This window comes from Hemicordylus capensis, chromosome 6, assembly GCF_027244095.1.
Source record: "Hemicordylus capensis ecotype Gifberg chromosome 6, rHemCap1.1.pri, whole genome shotgun sequence".
In the NCBI taxonomy this organism is placed as follows: Eukaryota; Metazoa; Chordata; class Lepidosauria; order Squamata; family Cordylidae; genus Hemicordylus; species Hemicordylus capensis.
The window spans coordinates 138,423,633-138,448,208 of NC_069662.1; the positions used below are offsets into that span (position 1 = coordinate 138,423,633).

A 24,576-nucleotide genomic window follows, 5' to 3' on the forward strand; every position below is an offset into this window, starting at 1 on the left:
AAAGAAAAGCCACAGGGCTCTGTGGGTGCCAAGAGTCGAAATCAACTTGATGGCACACCTTACCTTTACCAGCAGAGGGGAATTTAACCCTTTGCCCCTTCATCCTTTTGCCTTTGAAATTTACTGAGCCAGGAGACTGGCCTGAAGGTGCCATTGCAGAAAATGGCTCCTTTAGAGGCAAATAGCCACATCATGGTGTGGTGTTCAATGGGGAAATGGCACAAGGACAACCAGCAGACTACAGGGTGCACAGGGTTCAACCCATCCAACTGCGCCACAGTCCCAGTCTGCATCATCCCCACCCATAGGTGCTAATTTGAAGAACAAATCTGAGAAAAATGGAGATGTGTTTAATCTTTCTGTCTAGTTTGGCCCACAGAGGGCTGAGGTAGGGGACTGAGTGAGCTGTCAGGGTAATGAGGGAAGGAAAACAGATTGCAGAGAAATCAAACAATTTCTCAACCATTCTCAAACAGAGAAACCATTCAAGTGAAAAGACAAACCATTCAAGTGAGGTGGGTCTGCTCTTTCTAACTGCTTGAGGGGTTCTCAGAATTAGGTTCCTATTTGCTGCTGGACTACAGCTCTCATCCTCTGCAACCAAAGGCCATTGTCGCTGGGGATGATGGGAATTGTAGTCCAACATTATTATTATTATTATTATTATTATTATTATTATTATTATTATTAATTCAATTTCTATACCGCCCTTCCAAAAATGGCTCAGGGCAGTTTACACAGAGAAATAACAAACAAATAAAATGGCTCCCTGTCCCCAAAGGGCTCACATTCTAAAAATTACAAGATAGACACCAGCAACAGTTACTGGAGGTACTGTGCTGGGGGTGGATAGGGCCAGTTATTCTCCCCCTGCTAAATAAAGAGGATCACCACAGTAAAAGGTACCTCTTTGCCCAGTTAGTGGGGGAAACATTTTGGGAACCAACTTTGAGGACCCCTGGAGTAATCCATGCCTTGATCCAGGCCAGTATTTTAGAATGTCCTGTGTTGATCAATCTCTACTCCACCCCAGGACTGGACTGGAATGGCAAGGGAGGTTCTAGAAGGAAGGATATTATACTGTGGTATGGAAGGAAAAAACCAAATCATTAAACCCTGCATGCCTTGAAGCTATTCTGCATCTTGAGCATTATTCCTAGGGGTTTTTTTTAGCTCTCCAAGCATTACAGAGGTCGAGAAAGGCTTTTTTTAAAAGAAGAAGAAAACCATGGGACACTTCTGAAAGAGCAGAAGCTGTTTCCAGTGATGAAATTTAAAGTATGATAAGTCTGCATTACATAACAAACGGGACTGTGTTTGCTATCATTTCTACAGTGTGTGATGCGGATTTCAGCTGTGGAATTACTGAAGCTGATCATGTAGGAGCCAAATAATATGCCAGAGGTTTATGCAAGGATAGGGTTCTACATAATACTCTTGTCATTTAATCTGCCCTGTATTTGCCTGAGATATGAGAAGAAATGAGAGGCCATTAAACATGTGTAGTGTGCAGCTCCCTCAGTATTAGGAAACATCAAGCCAGCTCCCACATTCGAACTGTTAGGTATATCTTCCCAGCAAGCTCAGACTTAAGCATTTCTTTCTGCTGTGAGGAGTTCAAGATTTGAGCCTTGTGTTTGGCAGGAATCCAGGACACTGTCAAGCCTCAACTAGTGAACTGGAAGAGAGATAGGCACTGTTGTATGAGCAACCTTGGACTAATCCCCTATTCTTCAGATAGGCTTAAATGTAAATGGCTTTTTTGTATCAACTTTGCTTTAACAGTGAGCATTTGCAGCAGTCAGAAAGGTATTTGTATATACATATCAAATGAATTATTGGTTAGGAGGCCTGCCCTCAGATATTACTTTTCAACTTAAGATCTTGGAAATGAATAAAGACTTCCCTACTAGAATTGTGTGCCCTAGCTGGGAATAGGTGGTTTTTAGGATATTAGTTTAGTTCAAAGGAAATATTTTGAATTTGAATATAAAACACAAATCCTTTTTTTTATTAAGAGACAGATTGATTTAGTTCATAATCTAGTGGTTGCACCCACACCCCCAAGAAGACACGAGACAGAAGGTATGGTGAAAAGGGCCACAATTTTTATTGAATAACTTGAAGGAATAACTTGAATGGAATAGGGATTTGCTCACCACCCCTACAGTGTGGTAGCTTGTAGGGATGTGCACGGAACCAACGACTGCTGGTTTGAAGGTGGGAGAGATAGTTTTAAGGATCGGGGAGGGTATTCTTACCCCCACTGCCCACTGCATTTCCCCCGCCGGTGCTGTGCTTTAAAATGGTCCCATGGGGCGTCAGCGTACCTCCTTGCTGCCCCAGTGCATGGTGGAGCAGAAGTACCTGAAAGTGCCTGTGCGCATGTTGCGTGCAGGCACACCAGGCAGATCCGGTCCACCATGCACCAGGACGGCAAGGAGGTACGCTGCTGCCCTGTAGGACTGTTTTAAAGCACAGCGCCTGCGGGGGGAACATGGCGGGGGGAGGGGGAAGAGCACCTTCCCCAGTCCTTAAAGCTATCCCCCCCCACCTTCGAACCAGCTGAATCGCCAGACTTTTGAACCAGTTTGGAGGTCCATAAAAGGGCCTCCAAACCGTTTTGTGCACATCCCTAGTAGCTTGCCACCTTCAGTGCAAGCCTCACCTAATTTCCCATGGGTGACGCACATTGACTCAAGGAAGCCCATTGCCCAAAGGCAAAAGCTGCCCATCTCAGCCAACCTAAGGTCAGGTCTCTGCCCACAGGGGCACCGCCCCCCCCCCGCCCCGCGAAGCCACAAAGCCTTTCAAGGAGGTATTGCTTGATGGAGTAGAGTGGGCCAGATCAGAGTTCCCTGAGCTGCCAAGACTCTAAGGATTGACCAGGTCCTTCTATCGCCAATCACGTACCTGAAAGTGCTCACCATACCTATGATCTTAATCCCCTCCACACTGTACCTCCCAATTGTGACCAATAATTGTAAACAACAACTAACTAACTAAGAGGTACAGTAAGGGGTGGGCGAAAAAGGACATGCACCACATGCCAATCAGATGAGTGCCCAAAATGTTCCTCCCCCCACCCGAAAGGCAACCAGCAAGCCCAAACTGTACCTAGGGAAGGGAGGGAGGGCACCTGCAAAGAATGGACTGAAGAAGAAGGACACTGTCAAGCAGCTGCTCGGCAGAGGCTCCGCCCTCCTCAGCCCAGTGAGCCAATAGACTCATACCCCTTGCCTTGTGCTCCTTCGGAAGGGGGCTGGGGCAAACAGGCCACGCCACGCCACCTATCCAAGCAGCGAGTAGCCAGATTAGTGTGTGTGTGTGTGTGTGTGTGTCTGTGATGAGCCCTATTCCCACATATTGTTCAATGCACGTACAATCTGTGTACAGCATACATTCATATAGATCATTATGCATTTATAGTTATGCAGTTAGTTAGCAGTTAACCCCTGCTAACTGAGCAAAGAGGCACCTTTTAAAGTGGCGATTCTCTTATATTTAGCAGAGGGAGAGCAACTGGCCCTATCCAACCCCAGCGCAGCATCCCTCCAGTGGCTGTTGCTGGTATCTGCCTTATCTTTCTTTTTAGATTATGAGCCCTTTGAAGACAGGGGACCATCTTATTTATGTATTATTTGTTTTTCTATGTAAACCGCTTTGAGAACTTTGGTTGAAGAGCAGTATAAAAATACTGGTAGTAGTTATTCACATATTACCTTCAGTGCATGGACAGCACTACACGTCCTATCTGTACCTGCATTTGAGAGGTCTGTACCCAGGCCCACTTTTTAAATGAATGTTTGCACATCCATACATGTGCATACAACATAATGTCTGAATAGGTTTAGATGGGCTCCAACTGTTCCTATTTACCAGGGAGAGCCCCTATTTTCTGGAATCTGTCACTGATAAATCACTGTCCTTGCCCGCCTGCCCCCACTGCTCTGGGGGGTTTCTTATACAATTGTTTTCACATGAGTTGCCAGAGTTGTCACTCTTTAGGATTCAGCTCCCTCCTTAGAGCCTCTAGAAATTAAATCTCCAAGTGGGTAGGTAGAAGCATCTTGTCTCTAGTGCACCTTCCTGTAAACAGGTGCACAGTACCAAGGCACTGCCCTGTGTGCAGTATATAGTGGATAGAATCTAGTCTTCAGCAGCAGTTGTGGGTGGGGGCTTGGGCAGTAATCCTTGGTATGAAGAACCATTAAAAGTGTATCCCAATTTTCATACACAAAATGTTTGAGAATGTGGTGTGTGTGTGTGAGAGAGAGAGAGATTTTTTTTCTTTGACTACTTTTGTTCTGTTCTCAACAGCAAATTACACCCTGTGTGACTTTGAATATGACCTTTGTGACTGGAAGACACTAAGCACTAAGGATATACCATGGAACAGAATGAAAGGACAAGATTCTAGTGATTCTGGCCTTCCTACCCGAGATCACACAACTAACAGTGGGAAAGGTGAGTCATGTATAGTGTTTTCCCTTGTTTTCAAGTGCATTTGTAACTTTTCTTTAAAATACACACTCTTACAGTCTCTAAATTACTCTCTGACTATGGAGAATCCTACTCCTCAAATATCAGACCACATGTTGGCACACTCGCATACATCTGGGCATGTTTGTGTGAGTTGATTGTACCAAAAACAACAGAGTCTTGTGGCATCTAAAAGACTGAAGTGTTTTATTATGGTAGAAGCTTTTATGGTCTAGCAGTCACTTCATCAGACACATGATATGCTGCCTGGTCAGACAGAATTCACACACACATATGAAGTGGGTGGATGTTGTTGCCAGATAAGGCCAGAAGGCCCACTGGCCTCACTTGGTAATAACATTTTTCTCCAGCCTTTCCTCATCTTCTCTCTATACCCATCTCTGTATGTATCATCTGTATCATCTGTGAACTGAGGATGTTTCCTGCATCCGATGACGTGGATTCTGAACCTGTTCTGATTTCTGTGTTCAACTTGGACAAATGAGCGTAGGATGCAATTAGTTCAGTATAAGTATCAAAATTCATTACAAACTTGTAGCCTGATCCAGAACCCAGGTAAGCTGTAATGATTGGATTTAAACTGAATTTTGGTGCAAGCTTGGGATGTGCATGAATGGCAGGGTAGGGAGTGGTTCCCTCAAGGAGCTGGTAAGTAGGTCCTTACTTGCTCTGCTGCTGCCTCACCGCTTTTCTGGGCACTCACTCACCCTGGCAACAGCCATTTGGGGTTGCGGTGCTGTTTCCTGCAGCCTGAATGCACACTGTGCAGGCTGTAGGGAAGAGTGCCACAGCCCTGCACGGTCATTGCTAGGGTGAGTGCCACGCCCAGAAAAGTGGCAGAGCAGCAGCAGAGCAGGTAAGGACCTGCTTACCAGCTCCTTAAGGGAACCGCTGCCTGCCCCACTGAACCGGTTTGGCTGGGCACTTCCCAAAGGAGGCACCGAACCAGCTCATGTACATCCCTAGTGCAAGCTCTCTGAAAATGCTCCTGTGGAAGCCCATTTGAAAGAATGAAAACTGCACCACCATGTTCTTGTGCAGTTGAAGGACAACTTTTGTTGTCCTGTACTTTAAATGGGTTGAGACTCTTCTAGCTTCTTCACTGCTTCATGTGAACATATGGAGATGTCTTACATTGAGTCAGACCATTGGTGCATATAGCTAAGTATGGTCTATACCAGGGATTCTCAGCGTTGGGTCCCCAGATGTTATTGAACTTCAACTCCCATAATCCCCAACCAAAGGCCACTGGGGTGGGGGATTATGGGAGCTGAAGTCCAATAACATCTGGGTACCCAACGTTGGGAATCCTGGTCTACACTTACTGGTAGAAACTCTCTAGGGTTTTTGGTAGGGATATTTCCAGGCCTATTTGAAGATGCCAGGGATTGAAACTGCGATCTTCCACATACAAAGCATGTGCTTGGTCACTGAGCTATAGCCCCTTACTCAGGAGAGCTGGTCTTGTGGTAGCAAGCATGACTTGTCCCCTTTGCTAAGCAGGGTCCACCCTGGTTGTGTATGAATGGGAGACTACATGCATGAACATTGTAAGATAATCCCCTTAGGGGATGGAGCTGCTCTGGGAAGAGCACCCACATGCCTACATGGTAGAAGGTTTCAAGTTCTCTCCCTGGCATCTCCAAGATAGGTCTAAGAGAGATTCCTGCCTGCTGCAATCTTGGAGAAGCCTCTGCCAGTCTGTGTAGACAATTCTGAACTAGATGGACCGATGGTCTGACGCGGAATATGGCAGTTTCATATGTTCCTATCAGTGTTCCTATCTGTCTTTTCAGAGATTTGCTGTCATTTACACCATTTTCAAAACTGCTATCATTGGGTGCTTTTCCATAAGAAACCATAAGCTGGTTAGTGTTACTGTTAAGGCTAGTTCTTACTCACTAGCGGCCAGCAATCTGGACCACATGGAGCAACTGCAATCAATCCTAAGTGCCCTGAAATCCATTGGACTTAAATGCACCTTCTGTTCTCTGGATTTCTATAATATTGTCCAGCTCATGTACTATTAATAAGCCAGGCTTAGAGCTCTATGAAAGCTTGCCAGTATTTTCACGAAGGCAACACCAACAGCATCTAAAATGCTCTGCTCTCAAAATTCTCAGAGATGTTATCCTGTCCTACCTAGAGCATATCTGCTGTGGTTCAAATCCAAAGGCAGATAGCTTGACAGTCTCCAGATTAGATCTTTAATTAATCTTTCTTCCCCACTAGCACAAACAAGCCTGGGGGCCTCTTGAGAAAAATGCAGCTTATGGCATTGGTTCCCGTGATTTGCAGTACTGCTTAACATGCTGTAAAATTGCGAGTCTATGCTGACAGGTTGATGATGGAAGCTGAACAAAGTACATAACAGATTCTTCACTATAACTGAGAACAGACCATACCTTTTCAGCCAGAGTCACACCAATACAGAACTGCTGACCACAGTAGACCACTTTTTTTTTTTTTTGGTCCCATCATGAACTTTGATCAAACATGTTTTGCAGGTTTCTGTAGCACTTTATTTCGAGTGGTTCTTAAGAAGAGCTGAAATTAGTTTCCAGCTACACAGCTAGTGCTCAGGCAAATTGATGTGTGTATTGCTGCTATAGGCACTTTTGGATATTGCCCGTGACACCAGCCATTCCAAGTTCAGTTTTTACAGTTTTTGTTAACAGTAAAGGACTTAGTAAAGGATTCATACATATCAGATTACTCACATGCAATGATGTCCCACAATTTCAATTACTATTTTAAAAATAATTTGTACACTACCGTATTTGTTTCTAACATCTCCCTTATTTTTAATTTTCAGGAACATTTGTTTATGTGGCTGGCTCACCAGAGGCAAAGACCAAGCTGGTCGTTTCTCACTTCAGCAGTCCAGTCTTTACAAAACTGTCTAGTGATGTTGTATTTTGTCAGGTAACATCCTGACATTCATAGCCTTCCTTTGCATAAGTAGTTATATACTCTCCGTTGTACCAGCTGGATCATACCACACCATATTTCTAGCCCAGTTCAATGGTGACCTGCATGATGCCTCTGGGGAAGTTCACAGGAAGAACATGTTAATGTTAGATATTTATGTTCAGCACCTGATATTCAGAAGTATATGGCATCTGAACACTGAAGTTCCATTTAGCTTTTAAGACTTCAGTTTAATCTCCATGAATGTGTGTGAGTGAGTGAGTGTGTGTGTGTGTGTGTGATGTTATATTGTTTTCAAGTATTATACCAAGTGTGTATGTTGAGTGACATTGCTGAAATGTTGAGTGTGGCCATTATTATTATTTTTATATCTTCCAACAGATGAGATTTTGGTATCAGTTGTCTCAGGATTCCCAGCTGAATGTCTTTATTAAAGCTCCTGTTGATGGAGATTTGCGAAACTTATATAAACAGAAACTTTCCAAGAATACGATGCAGTGGACAAAGGCAAATATTCTTATAACAAACACAACTGGAAAAGTCACAGGACCTTTTCAGGTAAGCATCTTAGAAGACTGAGGTTCAGATCCCCTTTTCTTTCCCTCCAAACATGTCTTCCAGCAGCTGCTATGGGGAAGGGAGCGAAGGGGATGGCTGCTTCTTGAGACTTCATAAAGCCCCAAAGCCTTAACAACAGGAAGTTCCCAATGCAAAAATCTCTGGGAATTGTAGTTAGCCAGAGTATCTGATTCAGACTATTTATTAACTGAGGGAGGGGAGTGGATTTCTATTTTTCCCCCAATTATAAAACCCAGCAGCATCCCTAATACTTACTAAGGGTCCTTCCAGAATGCAAAAAAGCTGCATGAGCTGTAGAGCACAAGTTGGAAGCGAGAGCTCACAGAGCCTTCAGAGCCTCCCACAGGCCTGTGCCCTCTTTTTTGGTCACATGGCAAGCAGGGACTGTGCTGCATGACAAGTGAAGAAAATTAAAGTACTTTTAAAGTAATCTCAAAAGACCTGATTTTCATCAGAGATTGCTGCAAATGACCAGCAGATGGCACTGTGAAATTGTACAAGGTCCCTGATTAGTTTGTGACTAGCCCATGAGTTAATGCTAGGAAAGAAGATGTGAAGCTGTTAGCTTTCACTTCCAACTTGTGGGCAAGCTCTTCAGCTCATGCAGTTTTTACTATCTGGAAGGGGCTTAAGTGATAACCAGTATCTTGGAAAACAGTGAGATCATGGCACTCTAGTGCATAAGATATATATGCAGCCCTTTAGGACTTGGTGTGGTTTTACCTCTAATCTTCTGAGTTGTGGAACAGGCAGCTGAACATCATATGAGAAGCAAGTAGAACTGCAGACCTTTCTGTATGTCATACTCTGCAAGCTTTTCTGTTGCTGTCTAGGTGTTACTCAAACCTTCTGTCCTGTGCCGTATAGATGTGGTAACTTGATAAGTTTCCCATCATTAGCAATAATGTCATTCCTATTTACGGGTGATATTGTTTACCTAATCAAATTATTAAAATGTCATATGGATCTCTTTGTTGATTTCCCCCCACCTACAAATACATAGAATTAACCCACACAGTGGGCCACTGTGTGGGGCAGGATGCTGTACTGGATGGGCCTTGGGCCTGATCCAGGAGGGCTATTCTTCTGGTCTGGAAAGGAGAGCTGGTCTTGTGGTAGCAAACATGATTTGTCCAGAGGCGTAACTATAGGGGGGGCAGGGGGGGCACGTGCCCCGGGCGCCATCTTTTTTGGTCACATGGGGGGCGCCGCCATGACAAAAAAAAATTTTTTAATTTTTTAAAATTTTTTTGTTAATACAAATGTTTCCTGCTCAGTGCAGCAGCGCTGCAGCAGTCAAGGGAGCACGTCGGCACCCCCTCCCCCAAGAGCGGTCCCTTCCGTGCCACCCGCGCCCCCCCCATTGCTTTGCTGGCGTCTGGCGGCCAGTCAGTGGCCTGGCTTGGCGGCAGGCGCTTGTGAGGAAAAACCTAAGTATAATGTAGTATGTTGGGGGCGCGGGGGGGGGCGCCATTTCAATGCTTGCCCCAGGCGCCGTTTTCCCTAGTTACGCCTCTGGATTTGTCCCCTTAGCTAAGCAGAGTCTGCCCTGGTTGCATATGAATGGGAGACTAGAAGTGTGAGCACTGTAAGATATTCCCCTCAGGGGATGGAGCCGCTCTGGGAAGAGCATCTAGGTTCCAAGTTCCCTCTCTGGCATCTCCAAGATAGGGCTGAGAGAGATTCCTGTCTGCAACCTTGGAGAAGCTGCTGCCAGTCTGTGAAGACAATACTGAGCTAGATAAACCAATGGTCTGACTCAGTATATGGCAGCTTCCTATGTTCCTATGTAACCCCTTCTTGGTCATCGCCCTCGCCCCCACATATGTCATGGTTGGGTGTCCATTACCCAGCCACGGATATGCGAAACTGTGGATGGTGAGTCTGTGGACAGTGAGGTAAGCCTGTACAGTCTAACTGGGCTTCTGTTATTGTCGTTTAGGACACCATAAATATTTACAGTACACAAGAGGCTTCTGTTTTTAAGCATTGTCTTCCAGGCATATTTCACATTTATGCGGCCCTTAAGCAAAGAACTGTTTCTCAGTAGCACAATGTGTAGCCCTCCAGTGACCCCAGCAATAAAATATGGCTTTATCTGTTAGTTGGCAGCCATTATGTGTTTACACAAAAATATCACACTGTATATTATATCTCATGTGAAAATGCCTTCTTGGCTTCAGCAGAGAGAACAAAAATGAATTCATGTGAATTTAACTGATCTGCAAACAGCCACAGTAGCTTATCTAAGAAAGGCATCTAACTTGATCCTGGGACACTACTGAGTCTCAGATATTATGCTTTGGTTCTCCCTCACCTCATGGTGGTCCCCTTATCTGTTTACTTCTGTGGAGCATTTTGTATTTCTACCCATCTTGCAGCTGCAATATGTGTGTGTAGAAGCAAGGGAGGGGTCTGAAGGGACTCTAAGAACACAAGAATTCCACAGCAACTCCCTTTGCTTCCTTTGAGACCCTTTCTATGTTGGGTGTTTGTACTTTGTGGAATGGATCCCCTTTGAGACTTCATGCTATGTGTCCTCTGACGGTGTTTCCCTTGTTTTCTTCTTGAGGATTCAAGAACTTCTCTTGAGTTCAGAGATAGGGAAACAGAGTAAAGCCTCTCACCATGCCTTATTTCTTTATCTGTGAGTGATCTTCCCTTGCTGAAGGTAATATGTATCTGGCACGGACACTGGCATAGTGTGGGGGAGGCCTGTGTTCCCCCCAACACAGGGCCCCACTGGTGGTGAATGTAGAGCATGTGCCCCTTACTCACCCTCGCCTGTAGGGCCACTCGCCTTCTGCCACCTCCATTGCCCGCCTGCCTGCCTCTCCATCCACTGCCATCTCTCTTTGCCCTGCTTGCCTCCTCCGCTTTCCTACTCTTCCTCCTCTCTGCCCATGCAATGTTCTTCCCAGCATTGTGTGGACAGGAGCAGAAGAGGGAACGAGAAGGCAGCAGACTGGGTATGAGCAGTCTCTTTCCCTCTCGGCCTCCTCATCCTGCACAAAATTGCTTCTAAGTGTTGCATGGGCAGAGGAGGAGAAGAGGGAAAGAAGAGGAAATGGACAGGCTGGAGGGGAGTGGGGGAAGGTGGGAGCAGATGGGCCCCTAGGGGCGGATGGGCCTTTGTTCAAGGGACACCCTTGAACACTGGTAGCTCTGCCTCCAATCTGCCTAATCATAATAACGAAACCATAACAACAAAACATCCATAACAAAGCAACCATAACAAAAAAAATTCACTCTATTCAGTGGTGGTCATACCTCACTTGGAATAGTGGCCAACATCCAGACAAACATCACATGTGCAATGGGGGAGGCGTGGTTTTGGCCAGTCTCCCAATCCCTCTGCAGCTGCCTGTGTCTTTCAAAAATGTCCCTAGAGTCCCCTAACTTTGAGGAACATCTTTTAGTGAGGCACAAAGGGTTACAAAGGGAAGGGGAGGAACTCCATCCTCTGCATGAAAAGTTATTCCAGATAGTATCTAGTGATATCCAGATGGCTCCACAACTGCAAATGGTATTAGTGCACTTAAAAGTATAAAGTACAGATGAGTTCAGGTATATGTGTTAATATATAATATTTCATTGGCACCACAGATCATTATACAAGCCACGATTCAGTCAACAAAGGGTTTTGTTGCTGTGGATGACATCAGTCTTACAAAGGCATGTGAGACTAATTATACAGCACTCTCAAGTATCTCTGAAGACGGTAAGGGCAAAACAATATTTTTGGGCAGTTTGTTCAGCTGAACTGACTTTTCTCTCCTTTCTTCACCAAGATATATCACTCAAGCATGGTATGTTATCTGCAACTGTCACTCTATTATGAAGATTTGCGGGTCTGACATTTTGGTTTTTCATTTGATTTTGATATGTCTGAATATTTTTTGGTTATTTGTCTATATTGTTGGATGGGTTCTCTTGTTTTCTGAGGATGCAACCTTAGAATTTCTGCAACTGAGAACTAAAGTTTATAAAACACAGTGCAGGGATCGCATTATTCTAGGAAACATTTTACACAGAACTGGCCTGTGGTACTGAATCTAGTGACTGTTACGGATTCTGCATGGGGCGATCAACACTGAACTGAAAGTCAATTCCTTCTGATTTAATTTCTGAGTTGAAGAGAAAGGAGAGCGGTTGCTAGATAGAGCAGGATTTTTTTGTGAGCCATTGCAAACAGTATTGCACTTAAAATATAAGTATTTTAAATGAAATAAATAAATAAAATAAGGATTTCTGCAATGCATGAGACTTGGAGCTGCCTCCGAAGCTCCTACAAAAACTAGGGATGTACCCAAAACATGATTTGGTGTCTGAATCATAAGTACATCCCTTTGAAACAAAGGGCTTACACAACCCCATTAACATGGAGGGGATCAGGTCCATACATGCTCCTCCTCCTGCTGCTCCTCCTTCACGGAGAGGAGAGCTGGCCTTGTTGTAGCACGCATGACTTGTCCCCTTAGCTAAGCAGGGTCTGCCCTGGTTGCATCTGAATGGGAGACTTGATGTGTGAGCACTGCAAGATATTCCCCTCAGGGGATAAAGCCTGCTCTGGGAAGAGCAGAAGGTTTCAAGTTCCCTCCCTGGCATCTCCAAGATAGGGCTGAGAGAGATTCCTGCCTGCAACCTTGGAGAAGCCGCTGCCAGTCTGTGAAGACAATACTGAGCTAGATAGACCAATGGTCTGACTCAGTATATGGCAGTTTCCTATGTTCCTATGTTCACCACAATTTTTGTAATCCCGATGCTCCCCCCAGCTATGCCCCCACACCAGCAGGGTGTCTCCCAGATGCCCCTGCATGATGCCAGCACACACATGGCTTCCGCATATACATGGCAGCCATCTGTGCCTGGCGCCACAGACACACACACGCCTCCCCCCCGCCATGTCCTGACATCAGACACAGGGGGCATGATGTAGTTCCCAAACGGGGCTGCACAGCAAGGTTTTTGAGCTAAATCAGCCAGTGCTGCCTTTAAAAGGCAAGGAGAGTCACTCTGGCTGAGCTGCAAATGCCGCACTGGCTGGTTTAACTCCCACACGGCTCCATTTGAGAGCTAAACCACACCCCACCTCTGACGTCAGACACCGGGTTTTGTGGCTAAGTGCTCCCTGCGTCTGACATCAGGTGCAGGGGGCAGGGCTAGGGGGCCACAGCGGTGGCAGAACCTGGGCCACCGCTGGCCTCCCTCTGCCCCTGAACCTCGGAAGTACTTCTCTGGCTCAAATTAAAATCTAGACTGGAGAGGAATTTAAGCCTACTTTTCACACGTGCCTCCCACAAATCCCCCATCTCTAAGCCGCCACCCCCCGCCCAGTACTTCCTTTGTTGTTGTTGCTGCTGCTGCTCTGGCAGTAGAGGAAGGGGAGAAGACCTCTCTGGTCTCTTGGTTGCTAATATTTGGCAGGCTTCTTGGGCTGCATGCCAGACTCAACGAGCACTGGGGAATGTCGTTTTCTAGTGCTGCTGACAGATGATAGTAATATTTCCAGCACTCCTTGAATCTTGCAAACAGCCTCGCAGGATGCAAGGCATCAGAGAGGGATGGAGACAGGGAGATGGGGATGCTTTGCATTTGCTTTGCATGCAGAAGGCCCCAGGTTCAGTCCCTGGCATCTCTGGGAAGTTTTTTGCACGGGGCTTTTAAAGCCCTTTAACTCGCGTCTCCCCCGGGATGGAGGGAGTGTGGTCACATATCAACCAGATTTACCCCGAAGTCCCTGAAAGTTATCAGGGAGCAGTTCACACACAATTTGGGTTTTTCACAGCGCGTGTAGCCCGATTTTTTTTCACAGCGAGTGTAGCCTGATTTATATCCGGGTTAAAAAAATCCACTATTTGTGTTGGTTTTTGGGGGACAACTTTGAGTTCGCAGTAAAGCCTCCCAGTAAACTCGGGGTAAAGCCTGCTGTGTGTAAAAGCCCCAGGATAGGCTGGAAAAGACCCTTGCCGGAAGACCTTTGCCTGGAGAGCTGCTGCCAGTCAGAGCAGGCAATGCTGAACCCGACGACTAGATAGAAAGCAGCTTCCTATGTATTTATCTGAAATAGGCTTTGAATTGAATTCCAAAACATGAGTTGTTTCCTGAGTTGGGGAACACAGTAACAGGTGTTTTTAAAGCCCAAGCTTGCCTCAGGGGGCGGGGGGGGGAGGCTCTCTACATCTGGCTTGCTTGTGTTTTACCTTTCACTTGAATGCAGGATCTCTTCTCGTTAAGTAGGGGTGTGCATGGAACCACGGAGCTGCGGTCCGGCACTGGGGTGGGGGGTCCCCTTAAGGGCGGGGGAGGGTTTACTTATCCTCCCGCCGCTTTCCCCCCTCCGGCGCCCGTATTTCCTTGAGTAATCGTCCTGCCGCCCCTTCTCCTGGCGCTCTGCTGAAGCAATTCCTTGAGTAATTGGGGCGGCAGGATACCTGCATCAGGATACCTGCCCGGCTTCTAAAAGCCTTTTGCAGCATAGTGGAAGAAGGGGCGGCAGGGAGGTATCCTGCCGCTCCGTTTACTCAAGAAAATACGTGCGCACGCGTGTACACACAAAAGGCTTCTTAAAGCCTTTTACACTGCCCGCCAAGCGGGGGAAGGGGCGGCAGGATACCTCAGTTACTCAAGGAATTACTCAAGGAATTGCTGCAGCAGAGCGCCGGGAGAAGGGGTGGCAGGGAAGGGGTGGTATCCTGCCACCCCGATTACTCAAGGAAATACAGGCACCGGAGGGGGGGAAGCGGCGGGAAGGGTAAGCAAACCCTCCCCCGCCCTTAAGGGGACCCCTCCACCCTGAACTGCCCATTTCCGGACCGGACCGGAGGCCTGTAGAATGGCCTCTGGACCGGTCTGGGCACATCACTATCGTTAAGCGGCCTCTGGCATTCCCTACTGCAAGCAGTCCCATGGATGGGAACCTGTTTCCACATGGCAATTGCTATCACTGGATCTGGGTGATATGGAAAATGGGGGAAGAATGTCCAATACATTTTTTCTTTCTTTAGAGATATGATAAATTTCTGTTGTATATATGATAACGGGTTTTATCTACTGAATTGTGAAAGAAATATTGTTTGTTGAAGGGGAGGCAAAGTTGGAAGCCTCTGGTTCTTCGTTTCTTTATTGCCCACCTGGATCATTGCCATGTGAAGATGGAAACTGTGTTTCATCGGACAAGTTTTGTGATTTCACACCTGATTGCCCAGATGGCAGTGATGAAGCCATGTGCCGTAAGTGAAAACACATTGACTTGTAATTCATGCTTAAGGATCTTTAAATGTACACGTCAATAGCCTTATGGCTTGGTTTTAGTTATTTCATTAGGAGAATCACTTAATTAAGACCAAACCACTCAAAAGGTGAAGCGCTTTCATTCAGAGTCCCTATTGACTTTTTCCTATAGTGTTATAGCTATTTAGATTAAAACTAAAATAGAAAATGACTTTCCAGAGAGTAGTATTCAGAGCCTAACTTTTTATAAAGGAGAATTCAGCACAGTGTCCTTAGAACTACTCCCTCACTCTAGTTTCAACTGGCCCATTTATTCATCCTGACTGATGGATATGATATTAGGCAGATTGGTTTGCTGTGTGTTAAAATAATGCTATAGAAATATCTCTATTGACATTTTAGCTGCAAAATGTGACTTTGAAACAGACAGCTGTGGCTGGTGGGAAGCAGCTGGTGCAGATGCGTTTGACTGGATAAGGAGCTCTAGAAGTGGTCTACTCCCTGCTTTCCAGAAGCAAGCTCCCCCACGAGATCACACATATAACCAATCTGAAGGTAAGAGCTGAATGAGTAATTGATACAAGCAATATATGAATAGGAATGACTTTTTTCCCCATTAGAACACTTTTGAACCGCAGAGGGACCAATAACACATGTCCATTTTTCCTGGCCGGGTACCTTGAAAGACACTTTTCTTTTTTTCTTTCTTTTAACAGGTCATTTTATGTTCATTTGGAGAAACAGCAGCAATATTTTACAGATTGCACAGCTACAAAGCCCAAAATTCCGCCAGGCAGGATCAGGCTGCACAATGACCTTCTGGTATGAATGAAGTTTGATTTTTTTTTTGTTTACAAGCACACATGACTGCCTCTGGATTGAAGCTGAAGTTAGCGATTGTCATAGTATGTGCTTCATTTTGCACTGTGGACCAATTTTGCACCCTCTTTGGAAATAGAGTTGGATATATTCACTACCTAAGGAAAAAGCTCATGTCTTTGGACAACAACACAGCTGCGATTGATGACTATTTATTAGATCGTGACCCTGAATCTCTGCATAGGTGCCATTGTGACAGCTTCCAATATTGTAGATATGGTACATTGATGTAACACCTTCTGGTGACATTGCTGTAGTATAGTGGTTAATTTCACACAGACCAAAACACTTTTATGTGTTGGAGCAGTAAGTCACCAGTTGAATTCTGTGGCTTACATCCATATTTTGAGGAACTGCATGGGACACACCAGGATCCCTCGTGCAACTCCCCAAGTCCCCCTGTACGCTCAGCTACATGTTTCCAGTCTTAGAGTGCTTCCAGAGAATGGGCAGAACTCTAGAACCCTGAACTCTTGTGCGACAGCATGTGTGTGCAGGGGAACTGGTGATGTTGCGTGAGGGTTCTTGTTGCATTCCCACTGTCACTTGAAGTGCACTTGCTTATCTGAATCTGCTTTTCTGGGGTTTGATATTTTCATATATACATGAAGGATATCACCTTGTGGGTTACAGTTTTATTATGGCCTTTTGTTAGGAATTACTGCCCAGTCTATCTCACTGGTTTCCATTAAACACACCTAGAACTAATTTGCTTCTCTGTTCTCATTGGCCCCAATCTCTTAGGAGTCTTTGCGAAAGGATCATAACAGTCCCTGTCTTTCTGTGTTGTGTACCCCTGAACACACCTGTTTTGTTTCTTACTACAGAATCATCAGCATGTTTCTTAATCCCTTCTAAGTTCAATGAGATTTGTTCAATGCGTTCAGGAATGCAGCCGTGGTTTCTTTTTCTATTTGCCCTTCCCCTTATACAAGCCCCTGCTGGTGGTTTTCCCAGTCTTGATCCTGCTCTAACTTGCTTACCAGATCTCTGATCCATCTTAGCTATTTCATCTTGGTGAACCTCTGACACCTTTTCAGAAGAATCTAAAATGCAAAGAATGTTTAAACAACAGAAGAACTGAAGCCTGTTTAAGAGTAGATAAGCCAATGCATTTGATCACATTCACTGTAAATAGCTGCTGGATATGAACACAGCTGGTTAAACTATTTTAATAGTATAACGGAATTATACAAATAATGGATTTGGTTTTATGTATGTAAGCATGTTTATACACTGGAATAGCACCCAAGATGACCCCAAAGCCAAGTTCCTCATTGTAAGGCAGGGCCATCTTCCCACCAGCTCTTTCTCCTATGATCAAACTACACAATCTAGTTAACAGTTTGGTGACTCAAGTGAAACAGGGCAGCTTCACATGACTGCTGGCAAGCCAATAAGTAGGGAGAAGGAAACAGGAATGGTGCAGTAGCTCTTTATTAAAGAGCAGATCCCGACATGTTTTGAGTAAAGAATCCACTTTACTAACCCGCTTGCAAGCTGTATATTCAGCTTTGTAAACCACTTTCCCTAAAGAAGAGTCTTAACTCGAAACCCGTTGATATCTATTCTTTAATAAACAGCTACTGCACCATTTCCATTTCCTCAGTCCTGTTTGTGAGTGTGGTACTTGCTCCTCCTATATTCTTAAGCTAGTAAGTAGGGAACATTTAGGTAAAATTTCAGGAACTGGAAGCATGCGCTCTCGGCAGGAGTGACATCTGAACCCACACAGGTCTGGTTACTGAGTTGTGTCTGATGTTCACCCCAGATCCTCTACTCAACTTCAGCTCTGGGTGACAAGTGGGTAGAGATCTCAGGCAAAAGCCAAATGATACTTGGTAGGCCAGAATGGGAACTGGACTTGGGCAGGTTCAGATACCACACCCATTGGAAGTGTGTGCTCCCAGTTCCTACCATTTTACCTAAGTGTTTCTTACTGGTGGTTTTGTGAAGCCATCCATAGGTACGCAGGAAAGAAAAATACTTCAGAGTAAATGGTGTCGCTGAGTTGTGCAAATGAACTGAGCCATATACTGCAATGAAGAGAAAAAAATAGCCAGTGTCACTACTATTTCCACCATAACCTGAAAAGTAAATGTACTTCCTGACTTCGAATATTTTGATCATGGGCAAAACTGATGCACCACAGTTACATGTTCCTTCACATTTTATCTTTATAAAATTGCAATAGCCCCTTGTTGCATCCAAGTAATTTGGGAGAATAGGCAAATAAAAAAGATATGGACTGCAATTCAGATGTTACAGTCTTGTGCATAAATACATCCTGATATTTATTTGTTTATTTGTTTGTTTGTTTGTTTGTTTGTTTATGTTAGTGAATGTACACAGCCACAAAATATGTTTTGGACTCCAGCCAGTAGGAGGACCCATAATTGAGTCTGAACACAGGCATTATGTTCAAAGCTGTGCATTATGTTGCCTCAAAGGGTAAAATCTTGGCCGTATTCAGTCCAAAAACCGTGGAACTTTTTGAGAAAAAATGCTGTAGATTGCCATTGTGACTTAGAATACACTGTTAGGGGTGTGCATGGAACCGATATGTGTGGTTTGGTTCGAGTCCAAACCGGATTCGAACAGAACCAGACGTGTTCAGTTTTGGCCCCACCCCCGAACAGACCCTCCTCCCCAGTTTGGCTCGAATTTGAGCCGATCCGAGGGTTCTAACAGAAAAATGGTTTTTTAAAATAAACTTACCACCTCCGGGGGGGGCACTGTCGCGGCTGTGGGGGGCTGGACTCCCGCCAGTCTCAATTTGACCCGGTTTGGACCATTTTCAGCTGTCTTTGGCCGTCATGACCGGGCCACACAGATAGCCAGTGTGCATGCATGGCGGCCTCCAAAATGGCCACCTCCCGTGAAAATAAGCCCCTTCCCACAGCTGTGGCAGCGCCTCCTGAAGGCAGTGAGTTTCTTTAAAAATATATTTTTCCCCATTAGAACTCCTGGACCGGCCGGGGGTGGTGGTGTTCAGTTTGAGTTCAAGCCAAACCGAGTCTGGTTTGGCTTGAGGGTGAGCAGTGGGCGAGACCTCAAACCATCTTGAACTCTAGCCAGTTTGGACATCCCTATACACAGTCCCAGTCCAGATGGACCAAGTGTCTGATTCAATATAAGGCAGCTTCACATGTTCAGTACGTTTTAATTCTGATGATGTGAGTCTCTAATTTTTATGCTCTTGTCCCAGGTATTACAACTATGGTCTGTCAGTTGGAGCTGCACAAATGCAATTGCTTGTTGATGGAGTAAAATATCCTACAGTTCTCTGGAGGATATACTACAATCAAGGAGATCAGTGGTTAAAGGCTTTCATTCAGCTTGGACGCGTCCCACAGCCCTTCCAATTATCACTAGATAAAGTCAGCCTTGGATTTTATGATGGTGTCGCAGCAATTGATGATATAACATTTGAGAATTGTGCATTGCCACCTCCAACATTAAATTGTGAAGGCCCTGGTCGTTTCTGGTGCCGAGACTCAAAGGCTTGCATTGACAGGTTGTTATTGTGTGATCTTGTTGATGACTGTGGAGATGGATCTGATGAGGGCAACTGCGGTAAGACCTGTAAACATTTCCCCTTAAACTGTATTAATGGGTCAATTCCAGTGCAGCCTGAATTTGTGCTTCTCAGACTATGAGCTTCTCAGTTATGTTCACCTCCTTAGGTGGTCTAACCCAGAGGGTACTTAGAAAAAGGAAGGACTGCACTCTAAACAAATTGAGGTCTGTGGAAACTGTTTTCATGTACCTGACAAAGTCTAGATTTGCTGAATGGTGTGCATGACTAGCACAGAGCTGAGAATAAATGCAAACAACAGTTTTCTGTATAAGAATCATAGCAATTTAGCATGCTCCATAGAAAGTAATCTTGCCAGACTAAATACTGTAAGGCTGCCATCATTCATTGAGCTTTGAATATTTCTTAGGTTAGATACAGAATATAGTATTGCAGAGGGATACGAATTGTTTCTAACCTGTCTGTGAACCGTTCTTAAACATAAATTAACCCTGTCAGTGATGCATAGTAGCCTTTCCAATTTTGTGAGGGGAAGACCTCAAATGAGGTTCCTTTAATTAATGCTTCTGTACAAATGGCTTAATTCAGTATTTTTATTTATTGCATTTATATCCTGCCTCCCTACAATAGAACTCACAAAAGCATACATTTTATTCCTTCATTCATTCGGTTTCTATACCGCCCTTCCAAAAATGGCTCAGGGCAGTTTACACAGAGAAACAACAAATAAATAAGATGGATCCCTGTCCCCAAAGGGCTCACAGTCTAAAAAGAAACATAAGACAGACACTAGCAACGGCCACTAGAGGAACTGTGCTGGAGGGGGGGGGGATAGGGCCAGTTACTCTCCCCCTACTAAATAAAGAGAATCACCATGTTGAAAGGTGCCTCTTTGCCAAGTTAGCAGGGGTAATGTTATGGGGATTTCGATGTTATGTTATGTTTTAAATGTTATGTTTTAATGTTATGTTTTAAATGTTATGGGGGTTTCAACAAAGCTCCCAAGAGGATTCATATGAAGTCACTTTCAGACTTGGGTGAAGGTGACCAGACTACTGAACAGACTCAGCCTTGCTTAACTCCTTCCAAGGTAGCTGTATTATGTGCCTTCAGACCAGAATTCTGGCCCTATTTAAACTACTACTACGATGATGGCAAAGAAGAAGAATATTTATATACTGCGCCACAACTAAAGTTCACAAAGCAGTTTACATAGAAAAATAAATAATACATCAATAAGATGGTCCTCTGTCCTGAAAGGGGGCTCACAATCACAATCTAAAAAGAAACTTAAGGCAGATACCAGCAACAGCCAATGGAGGGATGCTGTGCTGGTTTTAGATAGAGTAGTTGCTCTCCCCCTGCTAAATATAAGAGAATCATCACTTTAAAGGGTGTCTTTGTGCTCAGTTAGCAGAGTATTTATAACATCCTCATACATGTTACATTTCAGAACAGCATAAAAATAGATTTTTTGCCTACAATATATAGTTACAATATAGGTTAGTCCAGTGCTAAGTGAGCAAAGAGGCATCTTTTTAAAGTGGGGATTCTCTTTACTGAGCAGGGGGAGAGCAACTGGCCCTATTTGTCCCCAGCACAGCATCCCTCCAGTGTCTGTTGCTGGTGGCTGTCTTATGTTTTGGTGTGTGTTTGTTTTTAGATTGTGACCCCTTTGGGGACAGGGAGCCAGTTTATTTATTTATATCTATGTAAACTGCGTTGGGAACTTCTGTTGGAAGTGATAAATATTCATCATATTTGTATTCATATAAATGTCAGCACTGGAGGAGATAACAAAGGCAAGGGAGAGGCAAGAATAATAAGCAATGAATCATTGGGCTTTATTTGAGTTGGAAGCAAAGACTGAGGGTATTAAACGAACAGCTTCACAACAGAGCTTTTTGAAGAGAGGAAAGGAGGAGAGAGAGATGGTTCCTTGGAGATATTCTAGAAGGAAGTTCCAGTTGTGGCTTATAGCTAGAGGAATCAGAGAGGCTGTTGTTCCTTCAGTGAGGAACAACAGGAGGATTCAGATGTGGTCTATAGGGCTTAGATTTTGTTCCTGAGAAAACCAGGAGGTATAGAGGCTATTCTCATGCGCGGCAATAATGAATAAGGCTAAGGAAGCTCAGCCCGGTTTTGCCTGCGTGTGAGAACTGCTGGGGGCTGCATGGCTCCCAGTGGTGGCAAACCCACCTCCAGATCCCGCCTTCAAAACGAGGTTAAGGGAGCAAGTCTTTCCGATCGCCTGCCAGCCCTGGCTACTTGTCTCCAAGCTGGTGTTGGCGGGGGGGGGGATCCTCATAAAGCACCGTGCACTCACACAGTGCATTATGAGAGTTATAGGGGCCGGGGTGACATGACCCGATTCCCAACCCTCCGTGCTGCCCAAGGAGGCAGCTGCACGTCTGAGCACGCAATCTCCGTCCCCAGACCGAGAGTAAGGATTGTCTGCGGGGAGGTAAGCTTTTCAAGGCTTCCTCCCTGCTTGCCCTCAAGCCAGAGGCACTCTAACCCCTGGACCTTGGGCACCCGCCCTGTGGCCTCCAAGGTCCGGGGGGCCCTCCAATGAACAGGGGGCCTCCAAAGGATGGGGAGCCTACAGGGGGCCTCCTGCCGCTGCCCCACTGCCCCGCCCTGTAAGAGGTTACCTTCCTTTAGCTGCCAATGCGTGGGCAGGTGGGTGAGCCCCAGTGTGCCTCACAGTTTGCAAGGACTGCTCGGCCAGACAGGCCCACCCAGAGAACGCTCCAGCCACCGCCGCCACCACAGGGCAGGGGGATGCATTCTGAGCACACCCATCCCCACCCCACCCCCTGGTGCACACTGGCAGCTAAAGGAATGTAACATTTTGCAGGGTGAGGCAGAGGCAGGAGCCCTCCCAAATGCAGGGGGCCTTATGGCGGGGGGCCCTCGTGGTGGGATGGTCTGGGCACCACTTTTGGCTAGGTGCACCCCTGACTCGAGCCCCTTCTCTCCGATCGTGACAATGGACTCATAGTGTGAGTTAAATTGCAATGACTAAACTGCTGCTGCATGAAACCTCCATGGAAAGAAATGACTTTTAAATACTCATCAAGTTTAAGAAAAATTATTGTGTCATTCAGTAATATAGTTGCTCTTTAAAAATTTCCTGGTTTCAGCGCCTGAACTGCAGTGCAACTTTGAATTAGGACTCTGCAACTGGGAGCAAGACGTAGATGATAACTTCAACTGGACGAGAAAACAAGGCCCAACTTCCAAACTTAATGCAGGACCGTTGAAGGATCACACTTTGGGCACAGCCAAAGGGCACTACCTTTACATAGATTCTTCAGAACCACAGATGTTTCAAGACAGAGCTGCTTTGCTAAGCCCAATTTTTAATTCTACCTCTGCACAAGGCAACAAAAGCTGCATTTTTCGTTTCCATTATCATATGTTTGGAAAGCACATTTACAGGCTGGCAGTTTCCCAGAGAACTGTGAGCAATACAAGGGGACATCTGCTGTGGCACACATTTGGTAATCAAGGTGACAGATGGATAAGGAAAATCCTCTACATTAGGAGTTCAGAGCCATTTCAGGTACGGTCCTTTCAATCTCTGATCTGCTTGTTAGAATGAAATGAAGCACTGGGAGACCATAAGAGATTTTGTCTTCCTTTAAAAAAAAAAATTAAGCAAATGGAAGTTAGACTGTTTGATCACATTTCCTTTGAAACAGTTTCCTTTCACAACTAAACATTATTCAGATACATCTTTTGTTGATGTTCTGCATCGAATTCTATTGTCGTCATATTGGATAAGGAATATGGCTCTGAAATACTGCTTGAAGTTGCTTATACACTCAGCATGCCACAAACCTCCCATTTCTGCGAGCCAGATCAAATACAATGACTAGAGATAGGTATTCATTTTGGAACAAATAAAAAATGAACCCAATGGGGCCTGTTTTGGTCACTTCTCATTTGTTCTGAAATGAATGCCACAAACTCTGAATAAATAACAAATGTTTTTTTATTGCATAGCCCCATTTATTCCCCATTATTTTCTCAGAGGGCTAACCTTTCCACAGCATCAACCAAACTTATTTCAGTGGCCAGGCAAGCTAGTCTGGTGGTAGCAAGCATAAATTGTCCCCTTTGAATGGGAGACTACATGTGTGAGCACTGTACGGTATTCCCCTCAGGAGATGGAGCTGTTCTGGAGAGAGCGGCTGCCTGCTTGCATGCAGAAGGTTTCAAGTTCCCTCCCTGGCATCTCCAAGAAACGGATGAGAGAGATTCCTGCCTGCAACCTTGGAGAAGCCGCTGCCAGTCTGTGTAGAAAATACTGAGCTAGATGGACTAATGGTCTGACTCGGTATAAGGCAGCTTCCTATGTTCCATCGTAGCTACCCTTTCCCCCCACAGAATGGCCTGGACATTGCATCGCTATTCACCCCATAATATCCTGGAAGGGGGCAATATCTAGAGCATTCTGGGGGGAAATGGCAGTCACTGACAAAATGAGCTCTATTGCTGGCATGGCAAACAAAATTGTCAAAAGAAAGAAAAAAAGCTAGAAATCAAAACCAAAATGACAAAAATGAATGAAATGCTAACTCAAACAAATGTGAACTAAACAAATGGATAAGTACATAAAGTACAATAATGAAAGCAAGTGGAATAACAAAATGAAAAGATGTCTTACATATCCCTAAGAGTGGCATTACGTGTTAATGGAAAGCAGTTACTTTCACACACATTATACTAAAGAAATCCATGGCTGACCCTTATGTCTCTTTTTAATTTTTTTGGAAAAAGAAGCCACACAGAACTGATTTGGACTGGGACCATGGTGCTGGGAAAGAGTGAGGTTAATCCTTTCCCTCACACAATTTTGCCATTCAAAAGTTCCTATTTGCCCCATAAGGAAAATCTTATTTGTA

General features: G+C 45.0%; 1 protein-coding gene across 12 annotated transcripts in view; it reads left to right on the forward strand.

Annotated features, from left to right (window-relative positions):
* MALRD1 (MAM and LDL receptor class A domain containing 1) overlaps nucleotides 1-24,576 on the forward strand; it is a 450,491-nt gene that overhangs the window by 117,993 nt on the left and 307,922 nt on the right. For all 12 annotated transcript variants that reach the window (XR_008310576.1, XM_053266536.1, XM_053266535.1 and 9 more), the window contains 9 exons: nucleotides 4,321-4,467; nucleotides 7,319-7,428; nucleotides 7,816-7,992; nucleotides 11,620-11,734; nucleotides 15,099-15,245; nucleotides 15,649-15,801; nucleotides 15,963-16,068; nucleotides 19,334-19,701; nucleotides 22,810-23,231. Coding sequence is in view for 11 of the 12 variants with exons in the window: in XM_053266536.1 (XP_053122511.1) it covers nucleotides 4,321-4,467; nucleotides 7,319-7,428; nucleotides 7,816-7,992; nucleotides 11,620-11,734; nucleotides 15,099-15,245; nucleotides 15,649-15,801; nucleotides 15,963-16,068; nucleotides 19,334-19,701; nucleotides 22,810-23,231 (1,745 nt within the window). In the remaining variant the exon portion in view is untranslated. The remainder of the gene's footprint in view (nucleotides 1-4,320; nucleotides 4,468-7,318; nucleotides 7,429-7,815; nucleotides 7,993-11,619; nucleotides 11,735-15,098; nucleotides 15,246-15,648; nucleotides 15,802-15,962; nucleotides 16,069-19,333; nucleotides 19,702-22,809; nucleotides 23,232-24,576) is intronic.